A 16,536-nucleotide genomic window follows, 5' to 3' on the forward strand; every position below is an offset into this window, starting at 1 on the left:
GAATACTGTGCACACAGTAGGTATTCAGATGCTCAGTTTGTCCTCAAGATGCATGTAATTTAATTGTCTTCCTAGAAAGGTATGTGACATTCTGTAATTCTTAACAGGACTTTTTTAAGGCAGATAACATTGTGTTTGCTGCACACAGAAGTTTGAGAATTTGAGCTTCTTTGAGCTACTGCCTAGGTGAGAAGGACCTTAGGGAAAAGAAAAACAGTAGCTGTGTTACATTGGCATTTTTTTGCTAGAAATGCTTTCAAAAGAGGTGTGAATCTATTTCTGAATTTTATTGATTTGCTTACATAATGACTGTTTCAAAGAGGAAAGAATTACTTTCCTCATTTGTCATCTAAATTCTAAAGGGCATAGTGTGTAGATTCCAGATTTCTTTGTATCTTTGTAGTCCTGATTTCCACTGTAAGATTTGTTCTGTCAGTAAGTACTTTTCTTCAAAAAGCTCAAAACAAGCAGTTAATAGTGGAAGGATAAATCAAAAGAAAACCAAGAATCCAAGACAAATTTATATGCATCTTAGGGGTTTAAACAACATAACCAGGCAGATGTATTATCTTCCAAGCTCTCTTGTGTATAAAATAACTAAATGGAAGAGGAATAAAGCCTTTTTTTTTTTTTTTTTTTTTTTTTAAAGATTTTATTTATTTATTTGAGAGAGAGAGAATGAGAGACAGAGAGCATGAGAGGGGTTAGGGTCAGAGGGAGAAGCAGACCCCCTGCCGAGCAGGGAGCCCGATGCGGGACTCGATCCAGGGACTCCAGGATCATGACCTGAGCCGAAGGCAGTCGCTTAACCAACTGAGCCACCCAGGCGCCCGAGGAGTAAAGCCTTGAAGTGTTAAAAGATTAAAGTCTGAGATTGCTGTTAATGGCAAATGAACTTTTCTTTTTCAGGACCAAAATGTCTTTGACTCCAAGAAGAAGGTGAAATTAACCAATGCAGAAGGAGTAGAGTTTAAGCTTTCTAAGAAACAGCTGCAAGCTATAGAATTTAACAAAGCTTTACTTGCTATGTACACAAACCAGGTAGGTAACAAATCTCTCATTGCTCTGGCTAAACCTTTTGGAGTATGGCATATGAGGCATAATGGGTGTAACAGTTCAATCTCTGTATATTTTTTGTCTTATACCAATGTATTTTTCAGAATGTCATATATCATAGATTTTGTTAAACAAGTAATTTGCTCAATTCTTTGTAAAGGTCTACAGCTGCCTTTTAAGAGGACGAGAACACTATTCACATTTGTAAATGAGATACTGTTCTCATTATCTTATTTCTAATGTCTCTGAATTAAAGTAGCAATCATCAAAGATGTCAACTGGAATTATAGGTTTAAGATCTGTCTTTCATTTTAGTTTGTGCATAATTATAAATGCTAAGGAGGTCCATTCTAATATGCATTAATTCTAAAGATTTCATACTTTTCCATAGCAGAGGTGTTCAGTGGGAAAGTGAGAGTCAGTAACATTTTTATTATTTAGAACTGAGCTAAGTTATTCTTGAATACTTTAGCAAGAAATACCTATACATTTTGTTGCTTTTAAGCAAAGGGTGATACTTGTATTTTCATTTTTTAAACAAAACTCTGAAATTTAAGCGTCCAAATTAATATTTAGAACTAGTCCTTTCATGGGGCGCCTGGGTGGCTCAGTGGGTTACACGTCCAACTCTTTTTTCTTTTTTAAAGATTTTTATTTATTTATTTATTTATTTGACAGACAGCGAGAGAAGGAACACAAGCCAGGGGAGTGGGAGAGGGGTGAAGCAGGCTTCCCACCGAGCAGGGAGCCCGATGCGGGGCTCGATCCCAGGACCCTGGGATCATGACCTGAGCTGAAGGCAGATGCTTAACAACTGAGCCACCCAGGCGCCCCTACTCGTCCAACTCTTGATTTTGGCTCAAGTCATAATCTCAGGGTTGTGAGATTGAGCCCATGTTGGGTGTCGGGCTCTAAGCTGGTCGTGGAGCCTGCTTAAGATTCTCTCTGTCCTTCTGCCCCCCCATCCAAAGAAATAGTCCTTTCCTAAATGCTTTTGTAACTCATAGCTTAAATTGAGTAAATGGAAATCTTTTCTTACAGGAGAAAATTGAAAATAGATACTGTAAACCAGTTCTTTTACCCTAGATAGTTCTTCACTATTGTCTTTCAGCTGAGTTCCTTCCCCTTCCACCCCTTCCTTTTCTTTTTGGTTATTCACTTAATGTTTAATTGCATTAACCAGCTTATTTTTGTGGGGGGAAATACTGTTTTTTAGGCAGAACAGTGCCGCAAAATATCTGCCAGTTTACAGTCCCAAAGTCCTGAGCATCTCCTGCCTATATTAATCCAAGCTGCCCAGCTCTGCCGTGAAAAGCAGCACACAAAAGCAATAGAACTGCTTCAGGTAAAGAAATTGAGTTTTTAATGAGGTGTCATGTAGTTGCATCCTTTTTTCATTTTTATTAGAATAGCCTACAAACTTGTAAGTAAAGTGGGAAAACTAATAGGTAACATACCAGTAGACAAAATCCAGAGTGTCACTTTAGTTAATTCTTGAGCTACAGCTTTGTTTTATGTACATTTGCATTATGGGGCATCAGTCTGGCTCAGTTGGTTGAGTGTTGGACTCTTGATCTCAGTTCAGGTCTTGATATCAGGGTGATGAGTTCAGGCCCCGTGTTGGGCTCCACGCTGGGCCGGGAGCCTACTTTATTTATTTATTTTTTTAAATATTTTATTTATTTGACAGAGAGAGACAGCCAGCCAGAGAGGGAACACAAGCAGGGGGAGTGGGAGAGGGAGAAGCAGGCCCCCCACAGAGCAGGGAGCCAGATGCAGGCTTCATCCCAGGACCCTGGGATCGACCTGAGCTGAAGGCAGACGCTTAAGGACAGAGCCACCCAGGCGCCCCCTGGGAGCCTACTTTAAAAAAAAAAAAAATAAAGTTTGCATTAGTAAATGTTTACCATAAACCTGAAGAATGGTTTTCATTTGGAGATCAATTTAGGATGAGTTAAAGGTTTGTTTTAGGCTTATAATGCCAGAATATGCTTAACCTCTTTTTTCAATAATGTATTTTCCAATGAGTCCCAGTCCAAAACCTCAAACAATTACAGAGATACTAACTTGGTTTTTATCATCCTAAATCAGCTGTTAGATTACATGTTTGAAATTCCTGAGGGTACAGTACCCTGGAAAGTTGAACAGGGTGAAGTTAGGACCATCCTGAAGGGCAGAATTGCCTAGCAGGGATCCTCAGTAAGGAGACAGCATCTATTTGAGTATCTTATTTAAACAAACAAAACTATGTAGTAATCTTAATTATTATTTCTCTATTAGTGATTTCCTGGAACTTGATATTATTATACTTTCAGAGCATAATTTTATTATATTTTTATTTTATTTTATTTTTTAAGATTTTATTTATTTGACAGAGAGAGACAGCCAGAGAGGGAACACAAGCAGGGGGGAGTGGGAGAGGGAGAAGCAGACTCCCCGCTGAGCAGCGAGTCCGATGTGGGCTCCATCCCAGGATCCTGGGATCATGATCTGAGCTGAAGGCAGATACTTAACCGACTGAGCCACCCAGGTGCCCCTCAGAGCATAATTTTAAAACAAAATGGGAATCAAATTTTTTCCAGAATTAAAATTTTGACCTGAAACCAGAACTTTAATATTTTAAAACTGGATTTTAAATTCTGTGTAGAAGTGATAATTGAACTGTGTGTGGTTAGTTGTGTAAATTGTGATTTTTTTTTTTTCCTCCAACTGAAAACATTTTAGGAGTTTTCAGATCAGCATCCAGAAAATGCAGCTGAAATTAAGCTGACCATGGCACAGCTGAAGATTTCCCAAGGTATTAATAATTATTTCATCATGATTAAAATATTTTAATGGAAACATGGTTGAAATGTTTCTGAAGTAGTTGTGAACTACGTGGTTTTAAAAATTTTGCAAAAAAATTTTTTTGCATAATGATGAAGCATAATTATTACTGTTTCAAACAGCCTTTTTTTCAGGTTATTCTTAAATTTTTAGAATGATTCTCAATCTATGCCTTGAAAGTGGGTAGAAGCAAAGGATTCCTATGTTTCAAAAGACCATACTTAAATTTCCTGGGTATGTCATATGTAGAAATGCTTATATCTGTCACCTGCTAGTATTTGCATGAAAGAAGGGTTACTTTGCGTTTAGCTTTCTTAACTTAACCCTTTATCCTTTGTTTATAGTTTATGACCCATATCTTTGGGGGAAAAGAGGCAGGGAAATTTAATGAAAACTGACATTTTTGAATCCTACAGAAAACTGCTAGTGGTTTTTGGCCATGATTTGAACTAGCCTTAAGTGATTATCTAGAGCTTTTGGTAACCATTATTTACATGTAGCTATTTTAACTTTAAAATAAAATGAAATTTGTTAAAAGTCAGTTCCTCCCTTGTGCTAGCCACATAGAAACTTCATAACCCCATGAGGCTAGTTGAACAGCATAGATAAAGACATTTCCATCATAGGAAGTTGTATTTCTGGTGTAGACCATGCATTCTCAACATGGGGGTGGGGATCATTCGTTTGGTGGGTGGCCAAAAAAATTACAGATATTATGGCCAAAATGAAAATTTCATGGGTAATGATCAGGATACTTGATAATTAGAGAAAAAAAAAAGTCTTACGAGATTTCTTAGTGTTTAGTAACAAAAGCAAGGTTGAGAAACATTATTGGTTTTGGGGTACCTGGTTGGCTTAGTTGGTAGAGCATGCGACTCTTGATCTCAGGGTCATGAGTTTGAGCCTCAGAGCTCCACATTGGGGGTAAAGATTACCTAAAAAAAGAAAAAAAGAAACATTGTTGGTCTCCCATAATATTACCCATTCTCACATTTCCTTATCTTCTTCTCTTATTTCTTACTCCTTTTCCCACTTCTGCTTTTTCTTGCTCTTCCCTTATTTTCTTTTCTTATCCAGTTTTTAGTTTATTTTTGAGAGGAGTATTTATCCTACTAAAATTACTAAGAAAGAGCTGTCATTGGTTTCTATTTTGCTTTTAAAGACTTTGGAAGGTTACATTATTGATGTTTACAATGACTAGAAAATGGGTATTTTGACACTGTAGGAAATTTTCCATTGCACTCATATCTGCAGTAACATGTTTTAAAGTCTTTAAGGGTAGGATGTCCTTTAAGTTACAGTCTGAAAATGGAGAAAGACTGGGTGGGAGTTGGGAGACTTCTTTTCTGGTAGAATCTCTGCCATTAACTTTCTTTGTGGGTGTAAGCAAGGTATATTGTTTCTTGGGACCATTATCCCAAAGATCCCAAAGCTTGAGTATTTGGAGATACTACAAAATAGGACTTAAATTTCTTATTGTTGTTGTTTTTTAATAATATGTTTTCTTCAGTGTGATGATGATGATGTTTTTAATCTCTCAAGGTAATATATCTAAAGCATGTCTAATATTGAGAAGCATAGAAGAGTTAAAGCATAAGCCAGGCATGGTGAGTTTATAACTAAAATATTATAAAACTGAAAAAGTAGCGGAATTATAGTCTATTGGTATGTTTGATGTTTCTTTGTATTTAATTTCTGTTTATTCATAATGTAGGAGTAGTAGTTAAAATAAGTTACTGGTCTGCATTTAATGTCATTTTGTTTTCTGCTGTGCATTGGTTTATTATTTAGGCAAATATGCCAGGCACTATTTAAGCCTTACATTATCACTAAAAGCCAACCTTAAATAACCTAAAACCTGTATAGGGAATTTCTTAGCCTAATTTATTTTATCATGTCTTCAATGTGATATTTTGAGTTAAAAAAATTTAGTGATAGTGGCCAATAAATTTAGTTTTTAGTTCTGTGATGATTCAGTCATCACAGATTTAGATCACCGATATAGCTGTGAAAGCATCTATTTCAAAGTAGAGGCTAATGCTGTCATTGGTGGTATGTACATTTATTGAACAGGGACTTTTATTCATGTCTGTATCCTCTAACACAGCTTGTTTACAGTTGGCACTCAGTAAATGTATATTGGTAATGTATTATGGTAATGCTTTCTCCTTTGAAGATTCATATTTTCAAGACTGGACTACAATTACTCTGTATTAGAATCGAATATAAATTTCTAAAATTTCATATCTGGCCTTCTATTACCTTTCAAGAAATTTGTCCACTTCATCATTGTTGAACTTACTGGCATAAAAGTTGTTCAGGTATTTCCTATTTATCCCTTTAATATCTGTAGACCATCTCTCATTCCTGATACTGGTTATTCAGGTCTTCTTTTTTGTTTTCTGATCAATTTAGCCAGAGGTTCATCAGTTTTATTGATTTTCTTAAAGGTCCAGTTTCTTGGGGCGCCTGGGTGGCTCAGTCGTTAGGCGTCTGCCTTCAGCTCAGGTCATGATCCCAGGGTTCTGGGATCTAGCCCTGCATTGGGCTCCCTGCTTGGCAGGAAGCCTGCTTCTCCTTCTCCCACTCCCCCTGCTTGTGTTCCTGTTCTCGCTCTGTTTCTCTCTGTCAAATAAATAAATAAAATCTTAAAAAAAAAAAAAAGACCCAGTTTCTTGTTTCTGTTTCCTTTCTGTCCTCATCTCATGTTGCTTCTCCTATTCTCACTCTACTCTAGCGACATGGGTCTCCTTGCTGTCCCTCCAGCACACTAGGCAAGCTTTTCACTGGCCTTTTGTAGCTCAGGCCAGATAGAACTTATCATGGGAGTTTAGCCACGCTGGTGTGTACCTCACTATCACACGTTAGATGTCCCAGCAGTGTTTTATTATATAAACTAATTTTTAAGCACTATTCTCAACTATTATGCTTGCTACGCACTAGTAACAAACTGTGAACTGGCACTAGTTTAAGAGGAAAGTTATATTTTATAGATAACTACCTTTGTATTTGGGAACCACTGTTGTATATGGTATTTCTAGTTATTATGGTCTAGAAAGATAATTTTTTGTTTTAAAGATTTTATGTGTTTGACAGAGACACAGCGAGAAAGGGAACACAAGCAGGGGGAGTGGGAGAGGGAGAAGCAGGCTTCCCGTGGAGCGGGGAGCCCGACATGGGACTCAATCCCAGAACCCTGGGATGACCTGAGCCGAAGGCAGACGCTTAACGGCTGAGCCACCCAGGCACCCCAGAAAGATAATAATTTTTATGATGAATTTGGTACTGGCAGAGAGCCTAACAACTTTTATTTGCTGTTTTCTAATTTTTTCATTTTCAAAAAGCTTATTCTGGGAGAGAAGGGGGAATTTTACTCATTAATTTATACTTTCGGCTGGGTAGGTATCTGCATTAGTGACTATGTACAGCCATGAGGAGGATATTGATAGTGCCATTGAGGTCTTCACGCAAGCTATCCAGTGGTATCAAAACCATCAGGTAAGTAAATGGAGTAAATTGTATGAGGACATGTTTTTATGTAAAAATAAAAAGCTGCAGTAGTGAACTCAAGTTATGAGAATTGAAATATTCCAAGTCACTATTTAAAGAATGGAATACTGTTAGACTGTCAAATTAATTTTTTTAAGTATACCAGATCCAAATAAAGCTATTGGAAATAAGAATTATTTCAGAATGAAAAAAAAAAAAAGCTCAGTTATGGTTTTGGAGGCCTTTTTGGTTCGTTGTGTGTATTTGTGTATAATCTCAAAAAATAATACGTGAGTGCATATGGGAGTGCTCATCTTTAGTGGCTGGAGAGCTCATGGTAGTAAGTGGTGAAACAATAAATATGTGCAATAATTGTGTCTCATGTTTTCCTGGAATAGGAACATCTTCATTTTTTCCAGTATAAGTCTCTGCATAGGCAGTATCCAACTTATAAATATACATGCACACAGGTGGCATTTATACCGTTGGTACTAAAGGCAGTAGAGGGATATCCGTGTTCTGGGAAATACTGTGTTTGAGAACTGTGGTGACATATCTTTAAGATCTGATTATGAGGAAATATTTCTAGTTATAGGCAATCTTAAAAAAGATAGGTTGTGATCCAGATTCGATCCAGATTCATATATTGGTCATCACTTGTATAATTTGTCTACCTCCCTCCCTGTATGTTTGTGTGATTTTTGTTGTTGTTGTTTCATGTATTCAATAAAACTTTGAGGAATTTAATAGATAGGTCTATCTTAAAGGTCTAATGAATGTAGTAACTTCACAAACATGGTAGATATCTAGCTTAGAACTTTTTTTCCTTTTTTTTTTGAACCTGTAGCCCAAATCTTCTGCTCATTTGTCCTTGATAAGAGAAGCTGCAAACTTCAAACTCAAATATGGGCGGAAGAAAGAGGCAATTAGTGACCTAGAACAGCTATGGAAGTAAGTTCTGAAAGCTGGAGATGTAAAAATGCAAATTTTATTGCTGTTATTTGATACAAGAAGGTTATTTTGCTTGTTTATTTGTTCCATTTTCAAACTGTACACTAACTGTTCACTAACTTTTTTTTTTTTTTTAGACAAAATCCAAAAGATATCCACACCCTGGCGCAGCTTATTTCTGCTTACTCACTTGTAGATCCCGAGAAGGCAAAAGCGTATCCTTTTGACCTTTTGATTATTGTTCCAGACAGCTCCCAAGTAGCGTGCTAGATACCTTCCAATACCTATTTTGACCATGGCTTTTTCTGTTGTAAATTTCAACAAACAAACAGAATACTCTTCTAACTAGTAAAAGCAAAAATGAGAATTTATTGGTCAACATGACTGAAAATATAGTAATAGATCCGACTTGGGGTACAATTTGATCCAGAAGCAGAAATGAAGTCAAGATGCAGCTTATATCTCTTCAGGTTCAAGTCCAGCAGCAAAAGAAAAAGTGTATTTTATTTGGGTAGTTGTGAAAGATTCTGAAATGTCATTCTCATTGAAATGTCTTAGATCACATGCCTAACAGTTACTGAAGATAAGAGATTCAGTGCCCTGATTGGCTAAGTTTGGATCATGTGCTCCTGTAGTCAGGGTATGCTCCCAAACCCAAGGTGGAGTCGTGGATGCTGAGCAGCCACAAGTCAAAACCTTTGTAGTGAGCAAATCTATGTTTGATAGTTGTTTTGGAATAGAGATTTTATTAAGCCCCATCTTGAAGTACAGCACTGAGTTAAGGAATAGATGATTAGATTATGACCTCTTTTATTTTTTCAGGGTATATAATATATAAATGACCTTATAATCTGATTTGTTACTATTATTATTTTTTAAGATTTTATTATTTGAGAGAGAGATAGCACAAGTGGGGGTGAGGGGCAGGGGGAGAAGCAGACTCCCTGCTGAGCAGGGAGCCCAATACAGGGCTCAATCCTGGAACTCTGGGATCACGACCTGAACTGAAGGCAGATGCTTAACTGACTGAGCCACGCAGGCGCCCCTAATTTGTTATTCTATAGAAGATTTAAGAACATTTTTTTACTTTTGAGAAAGGACATAAAAAAAAAGACTTTTTCTTTTGGCAGACATATATATGTGTATATATTGTGTTCCTGAACTCCTGTTCAATCCCAGCCTTAGTAAACACCTGCCCTCGTCAGATAGTATGTCTCTAAAAGTAGATGTTGAGGCTCTTGAAAATTCTCCTGGTGCTACTTACATTCGGAAAAAGGGTGGAAAAGTTGCTGGAGATAGTCAACCAAAGGAGCAAGGGTAATGTTTTCATTGTAACATTCTCTAATGTGGACTTTAAATTACATAAGGAATGAAAAATACATTCTCTGAAAATTCCTCATGAATAAAGTTTAAGTCCCCCTTGTTTCTTTTTCCTTTCTTTTTTGCTATGCCCAGTTCTTAGTCCTTGTCCTGTTTACCACCTCCCCCCATCACACCCCCAAATTAACCTTTGGTGTTGAGTGTATATCCTTCAGGATCTTCTTTGTGTTTACACACAGAAGTGATTTAGAAATATTTTCCTTGGATTTATTTATTTATTTATTCATTTATTCATTTTTTACAGAAGGGGATTATATTGTACTTAACTGTTTTCCAGCTTGCTTTCATTTACTAAGTTGTGGAGATTTCTCCATATTCTTTTTTTTTTTTTTAAAGATTTTATTTATTTCTTAGAGCACAAGTGGGGGTGAGGGGTGGAGGGAGAAGCAGACTCCCTGCTGAGCAGGGAGCCCAATGAGGGGCTCAGTCCTAGGACCCTGAGATCATGACCTGAGCCTAAGTCAGACGCTTAATCAGCTGAGCCACCCAGGCTCCCCTTCTCCATATTCTTAGTATAGACATATTTCATTCCTTTTATGCATAGTATTCCATTAGCTGGTTGTCCCCTACTTTATTTACCTGTAAATGTTTTATGTATATTTAGTACTTAATTCTATACTGAGTTCAAATGAGGTTTATTTTGCTGATTTGGAGGAAAGATTAGCTAGCTTCATTAACTTATAAGAAGTCAAATTCTTACTCTTCTCCCACCTGGCCATCTCAGAAACACAGTGGAGGCCTACAGTGAAATGTTTAAGATTCCATGGATAGAGACTTGGGATGAATAGAGAATGGAAGAGATACAGCCCTTCCCCAAATTTGTGGCTTTCATGGTTTTTCACTGTTTTCTCTCTTTTTTTTTTAAGATTTTATTTATTTGAGAGAGAGCTAGAGAGAGCACAAATGGTGGGGAGGGGCAGAGGGAGAGGGAGAAGCAGACTCCCCACTGAGCAAGGAGCCCCCCCCCCCCATGTTGGGGCTCTATCTCAGGACGCTGAGCTCATGACCTCAGCCTGAAGGCAGGTTGCTTAATGACTGAGCCATTCAGGCGCCCGTTTTCTCCCTTTCTGAGTGCTTTTGAAATGTAAATTTTTTCCTAACTTACAAAAAAAATACATCAGCAACAGCATATGAGTAACGTTATTATGAACTCTGGTAAAAAAGCATTATCTAAAAAAAAAAAAAAAAAACATTATCATCCTCATAATAGTTTTTTTTTTTTTAAAGATTTTATTTATTTATTTGACAGAGAGCGAGAGAGGGAACACAAGCAGGGGGAGTGGGAGAGGGAGAAGCAGGCTTCCCGCGGAGCGGGGAGCCCGATGCGGGGCTCGATCCTAGGACCCTGGGATCATGACCTGAGCCGAAGGCAGACGCTTAACGACTGAGCCACCCAGGCACCCCTTCATAATAGTTTTTTTTAAGATTTTTTTTTTTAAAGATTATTTATTTATTTATCTGACAGAGAGGGAACACAAGCAGGGGGAGTGGGAGAAGGAGAAGCAGGCTCCCCACGGAGCAGGGAGCCCGATGCGGGGCTCGATCCCAGGATCCTGGGATCATGACCTGAGCCGAAGGCAGACACTCAACGACTGAGCCACCCAGGCACCTCTTAATTTTTTTTTTAAAGATTTTATTTATCAGAGAGAGGGTGAGCAAGCACAAGCAGGGGTTGCTGCAGGCAGAGGGAGAAGCAGGCTCCCTACTAAGCAGGGAGCCCGATGCAGGACTCAATCTCAGGATCCCGGGATCACAACCCAAGCCAAAGGTAGACACTTAACCACTGAGCCACCCAGGCGTCCCACTCATAATAGATTTTTAAAATTAAATTAGGAATTGGAGTCTCAGAAATACTACCTTGTTCCAAATTCCATTTCATCATAAGAGTCCCACCTCAGACCTTATCAAGAACCCCAAAATTGAAAAATTCAAGCCACATCTTAAGGGGATTTTCAAATAATGCCTATTTAAAGGTCTTCCTTCCTTTCTTTCTCTCTCTCTCTCTGAACTCTCACTCTGTCTCCCCGCTCCCCCACCCATGCTCAGTGTGGAGCCCAGCGCAGGGCTTGAACTCACGATCCTGAGATCATGACCTGAGCCGAGATCAAGAGGTGGATGCCTAACTGACTGAGCCATCCAGGCGTCCCCTATTTAATTATTTTCAGTACTTTTTTCCTCTTTCAAAACAGAGTTTAGTAATTAGTAAGAATATAGTTCTTTTCTAGTCCTTTAATCCTCTCCTTTTCCTTAGACAATTATTAAGATATTGGCTTTTAGGCTTTTAAATTTCAGCACATTATTTTCATTAGGCATTATTAAAGCCTTTTATACTAACTTTTGGATACAAAGGTTTAGTTTCTTGGGGTTTTTTTAAGATTTTATTTTTAAGGAATCTCTACACCCCACGTGGGGCTTGAACTCACAACCCTGAGATCAAGAGTCACATGCTCTACTGACTGAGCCAGCCAGGCACCTCAAAGGTTTAGTTTCTTTTGAAGATAAACTATGTTGTTGACAAAAAATAAGTCATGGTCCTTGCCCTTAAAAGAACCTAAGTCTCGCAGAAGGAAGTATTGCAGTAATTGCAATAAAGGTTGCATGTTCTGTGATTGTGCAGGGCATAGAGGAGTACACCAGGGGGTATAGTCCTTCCTGGGGACAGTCGGGGGTTAGGAAATCACCTCATGGAAGAGGTGATTGTGTTGACTTTGGAGGAGGATGAATTAGGCCAAGTGTGAGCAAAGGCAAATAAGAAAGGGCAGAGGGGCACCTGGGTGGCTCAGTCGTTAAGCGTCTGCCTTTGGCTCAGGTCATGATCCCGGGGTCCTGGGATCGAGCCCCACATCGGGCTCCCTGCTCGGCGGGAAGCCTGCTTCTCCCTCTCCCTCTGCCCCTGCTTGTGTTCCCTCTCTCGCTGTGTCTCTCTCTGTCAAATAAATAAGTAAAATCTTAAAAAAAAAAAGGGCAGAGAACCTTTGGGAAATAGCAGGTATGGCTGGAGAGTGATTTGTAGAGACAGTTTAGAAGACTGTTGCAGTCTGGGTGAGAGATGAAGCTCTTTAAAGTACGACACTGTATGTTGCATTTCTTATTCTTCAGGATACCCTGAAAGAATTTTCACAATTGAATGACTTGGTAGAATGAATTTTTGGCAGAGATTGTTGCTGTCTCATCATTTTAATTCACTGTTTCATAGTTCCCATAGAGGCATATCATGTAGGATTATTTACAGAGATATTTTTGATGTCTTCCTCTTATAGCCATCAGAGTACTTAATTATTTTTGAAGTGTTTTATTTCTGATGCTCCTTTCAGCACCCCTTCCCTTTTTTTTTAGTGTATTTAATAAAGATTTTACTTAAAAAATTCAGTAAACTCACCAGGTTCAAGATTTGGAAAATAAAAACGTAGAAAGTAAAAGCTTCCCATCCCTGTGTGCTCTCCTCTCTCCAAGGTCACTACCAATGTTACTTGTCTTACATACCCTCCCAGGGATAGTCTTGGCATGTATGATACCTATGCATGTTCTTGCCTAAGTGTTTAGTTATCTGTTCTCTAGTTTTGCCAAACATGTAACTTAACATAGTATTGTAGATTTTCATGCTTGTGCAGATTTCTTCTCTTTTTACATAGACTTAATGTATGGGAATGTAATCTGAAAACCTAGCTAATCCTCTTTTTTAAACAACTTTCCAAAAACTACAGTATGTGAAGCTTGATTAAACTTAACCAGTATTAATATCCCAGCTAGTTTATTAACTTTGGTGAGACAGTGCCACATCTTAAATGCTTAATGATAAAGTGCCCAGCTCACTCTTTTGCACATGTTTAAAGCTGTGTAAATATTTTATCATGACTATGGTAATGGTTTTTCTTCTTTTTATAGACAGGGAGATTTGAAAAAGAAGAAAAAGAAAAAGAAGGGTAAGGATTTTTTTTTATCTTTAGATTTTACAAGATAAAAGTTTGAATTTAGCCCAATATAAAAATCTTCAGACAAAAATACTGTTCTCTCTACTGTCTTTGAGCACTGACTTTTGTCTTGACTATAAATTATTTTTTTTTACTTTAAAGACTATAGCTCTAGAGAGTTTGATTGCCTGAATTCAGATTGTTGCTCTAGTGAACGTTGCTCTTTTGCTGTGACTGTGAACAGATTACTTAATGTACCTGCCTGAGTTTTTCATCTATAAAATGGAATGTGATAGTTATATACTTCATAAGATTAAATGAGATACCACATGTAAAGATCTCAGAATGATGCCTGGCACATAGTAAGTCCTTTATTCATTAGGCTGCTTTCAGCTACAAACTGAACTCCATCAAACTGGCTGTTTATGAAAATGGCTGTGTATAGGAAAGGTTGACTGATCTAGAAGTTGTATCTCTTTGTTCATCTGTATACAAAACTGAATCCCATTAGAGTCATATGTTTGTTAGCAACGGTCTGGGCTTGTCTTTTTTTTTTTAAGATTTATTTAGAGAGTGCATGTGGGGGCTGGGGGGAGGGCAGGGGCAGAGGGAGAGGGAGAGAGAGTCCCAAGCAGACTCCATGCTGAGCACGGAGTGCAACACGAGGCTCAGTCTTACGACCCCAAGATCATGACCTGAGCCAAAACCAAAAGTTGGATGCTCAACTGACTGCACCACCCAGGCGCCTCTGGGGCTTGTCATTTATATCCAGCAGTTCAAAGAGGGCCTTTCTGCAGTTGTCATGTCTTTCCCATTAATCTCATGGGCCAACATAGGTCATTGTCCAAACCTGAGCCATTAACCAGGAGAATGACGTGCATTGATTGGCTTAGGCTGTGTTCTTAATTCCTGGCAAGAGTGGGTAGAATTACCATGTTTGGCTTCATCTAGTCAGAGGTTATCCCTGGAGCCACCTACCTGTTCCTGACTCTGGGAAATCTGTGGTATAAATCAGATTCATTCTGTCTTTCCTTCTTTCTTTCGTTTATTTTTAAGTAGGCTCCATGCCCAACATGGGTCTCGAACTCACAAACCTGAGATTGAGTTGCATGCTAAGTATTTGTTTTATGTATTAGTAGTACTGCAAGGGAACAGCTGGTAAGTACAGGTAGCAATAACCTGCAATATCACTTTTCTATTTTTTGTGGTTTCCAGACGAGTATTTTTTAAACTTAAAAGCGATATATGCTCATTCTAAGAACACACAAAACTTCTGTCATTATACAATGGCAATAAAGCATGGAAAATTCCCTACCCGAAATTCATACTCCCAGAGATAATTACAATATAACTTTTTTGTATATAGAAACATACATTATTATACATACATTTACATGCTCAGTCAATAAAAGTTTTTACAAAATTGGTATGAACAATGTCTTCAGGATAATTTGTTTTAATCTTCTACTTTAGACTGTATCGTGCAGACATTTCTCCAAATTATTAAATATGGATGTACTTTTTAACCCATAGCTATAGCTTTTTTTTTTTTTTTAAAGATTTTTTATTTATTTATTTGTCGGGCAGGGAGGAGAGAGGGAGAGTGCGCGCACAAGCAGGGAGAGCGGTAGGCAGAGGGAGAAGCAGGCCCCCCAGCTGAGCCAGGAGCCTGATGTGGGACTCAGTCCCAGGACCCTGGGATCATGACCTGAGCCAAAGGCAGATGCTTAACTGACTGAGCCACCCAGGTGTCCCCATAGCTATAGCTGCTTATAGTGTGGGCATACTGTAATTTATTTAATCAATCTCTTACTGATAGACACTTAAGTTAATTATTTTAAAGAAAACCATAGAGAATATCCTTTTTTTTTTTTAAAGATTTATTTATTTATTTTAGAGAGAGAGTGCAAGCGGGGTTGGGGGGTAGAGAGGGAGAAAAGGAGACTTCCCACTCTGCATGTAGCCCAGTGTGGGGTTCAATCCCATGATCCTGAGATCATGACCTGAGCTGACATCAAGAATCAGATGCTCAACTGATTGAGCCACCCAGGCACCCCATGTTCTTATATATAACTTTGTGTCTTATGGGTATCTACAGGATAAATTTCTAGAAGTATTAATTTTGACTAGTACTGCCAAATTAAATTACTCTCTACAAAGGCTATACCATTGTACACTTCTGCCATAGTGTTTGATTGTTTCTCACTATCTCATCAACACTGGGTATTGTTACTGCTTTTAATATTTGTTAGTTTGATAGAATTTTGCTACCTTTTTCATTTATAATTAGTGAGGTGGAACATTTTTTCACATGATTAAGGACTTCTGTTTCTCCTGGCTTTTACCCTAATTACAACAGTGCCCATTTTTCTTTTAATGATTTATCTATTGATTATTAAGACCTCTTTCTATATTAAGAATATCAGTCCACTCTCTTATATAGTATGCAAATTTTTTTTGTTATTCCTCTTAAAAATGTATCTCTTACCAAATGAAATTAAACATTTTTTATATAGCGGCACCTGGCTGGCTCAGTCAGAACTCCTGATCTTAGGGTTGTGAGTTTGGGCCTCATGTTAGGTACAGAGATTACTTAAAAATAAATAAAACTTAAAAAAAATTTTTTTTTTTAATAGATACATATGTGAAGTCTTTTCCTTCATGGCTTCTGAATTTTGTATCATGCTTAATAAGGTCTTTTCCCTGGCTAGATTATACAAATAAAACTTTCTCAGATGAACTTGTTTCAGTTTTAATGTTATTTATTTCCAGGCCTTGGACACATTCTTTAAGCAAACTATCTTTTTTTTTTTAAGATTTTATTTATTTATTTGAGAGAGAGAGAGCACATGAGAGGGGGGAGGATCAGAGGGAGAAGCAGACTCCCCGCTGAGCAGGGAGCCCGATGCGGGACTCAATCCTG

The 16,536-nt window shown here is 38.0% G+C and overlaps 1 protein-coding gene across 1 annotated transcript in view; it reads left to right on the forward strand.

Annotated features, from left to right (window-relative positions):
- The window catches only part of SRP72 (signal recognition particle 72), a 31,955-nt gene that overhangs the window by 12,441 nt on the left and 2,978 nt on the right, over positions 1-16,536 (forward strand). Inside the window, exons 9-17 of the mRNA XM_032400434.1 lie at positions 910-1,041; positions 2,273-2,401; positions 3,781-3,853; positions 5,425-5,489; positions 7,285-7,380; positions 8,219-8,322; positions 8,460-8,537; positions 9,502-9,639; positions 13,588-13,625. Of these exons, the coding sequence (XP_032256325.1) occupies positions 910-1,041; positions 2,273-2,401; positions 3,781-3,853; positions 5,425-5,489; positions 7,285-7,380; positions 8,219-8,322; positions 8,460-8,537; positions 9,502-9,639; positions 13,588-13,625 (853 nt within the window). The remainder of the gene's footprint in view (positions 1-909; positions 1,042-2,272; positions 2,402-3,780; positions 3,854-5,424; positions 5,490-7,284; positions 7,381-8,218; positions 8,323-8,459; positions 8,538-9,501; positions 9,640-13,587; positions 13,626-16,536) is intronic.

This window comes from Phoca vitulina, unplaced genomic scaffold (genome assembly GCF_004348235.1).
Source record: "Phoca vitulina isolate PV1807 unplaced genomic scaffold, GSC_HSeal_1.0 scaffold3, whole genome shotgun sequence".
In the NCBI taxonomy this organism is placed as follows: Eukaryota; Metazoa; Chordata; class Mammalia; order Carnivora; family Phocidae; genus Phoca; species Phoca vitulina.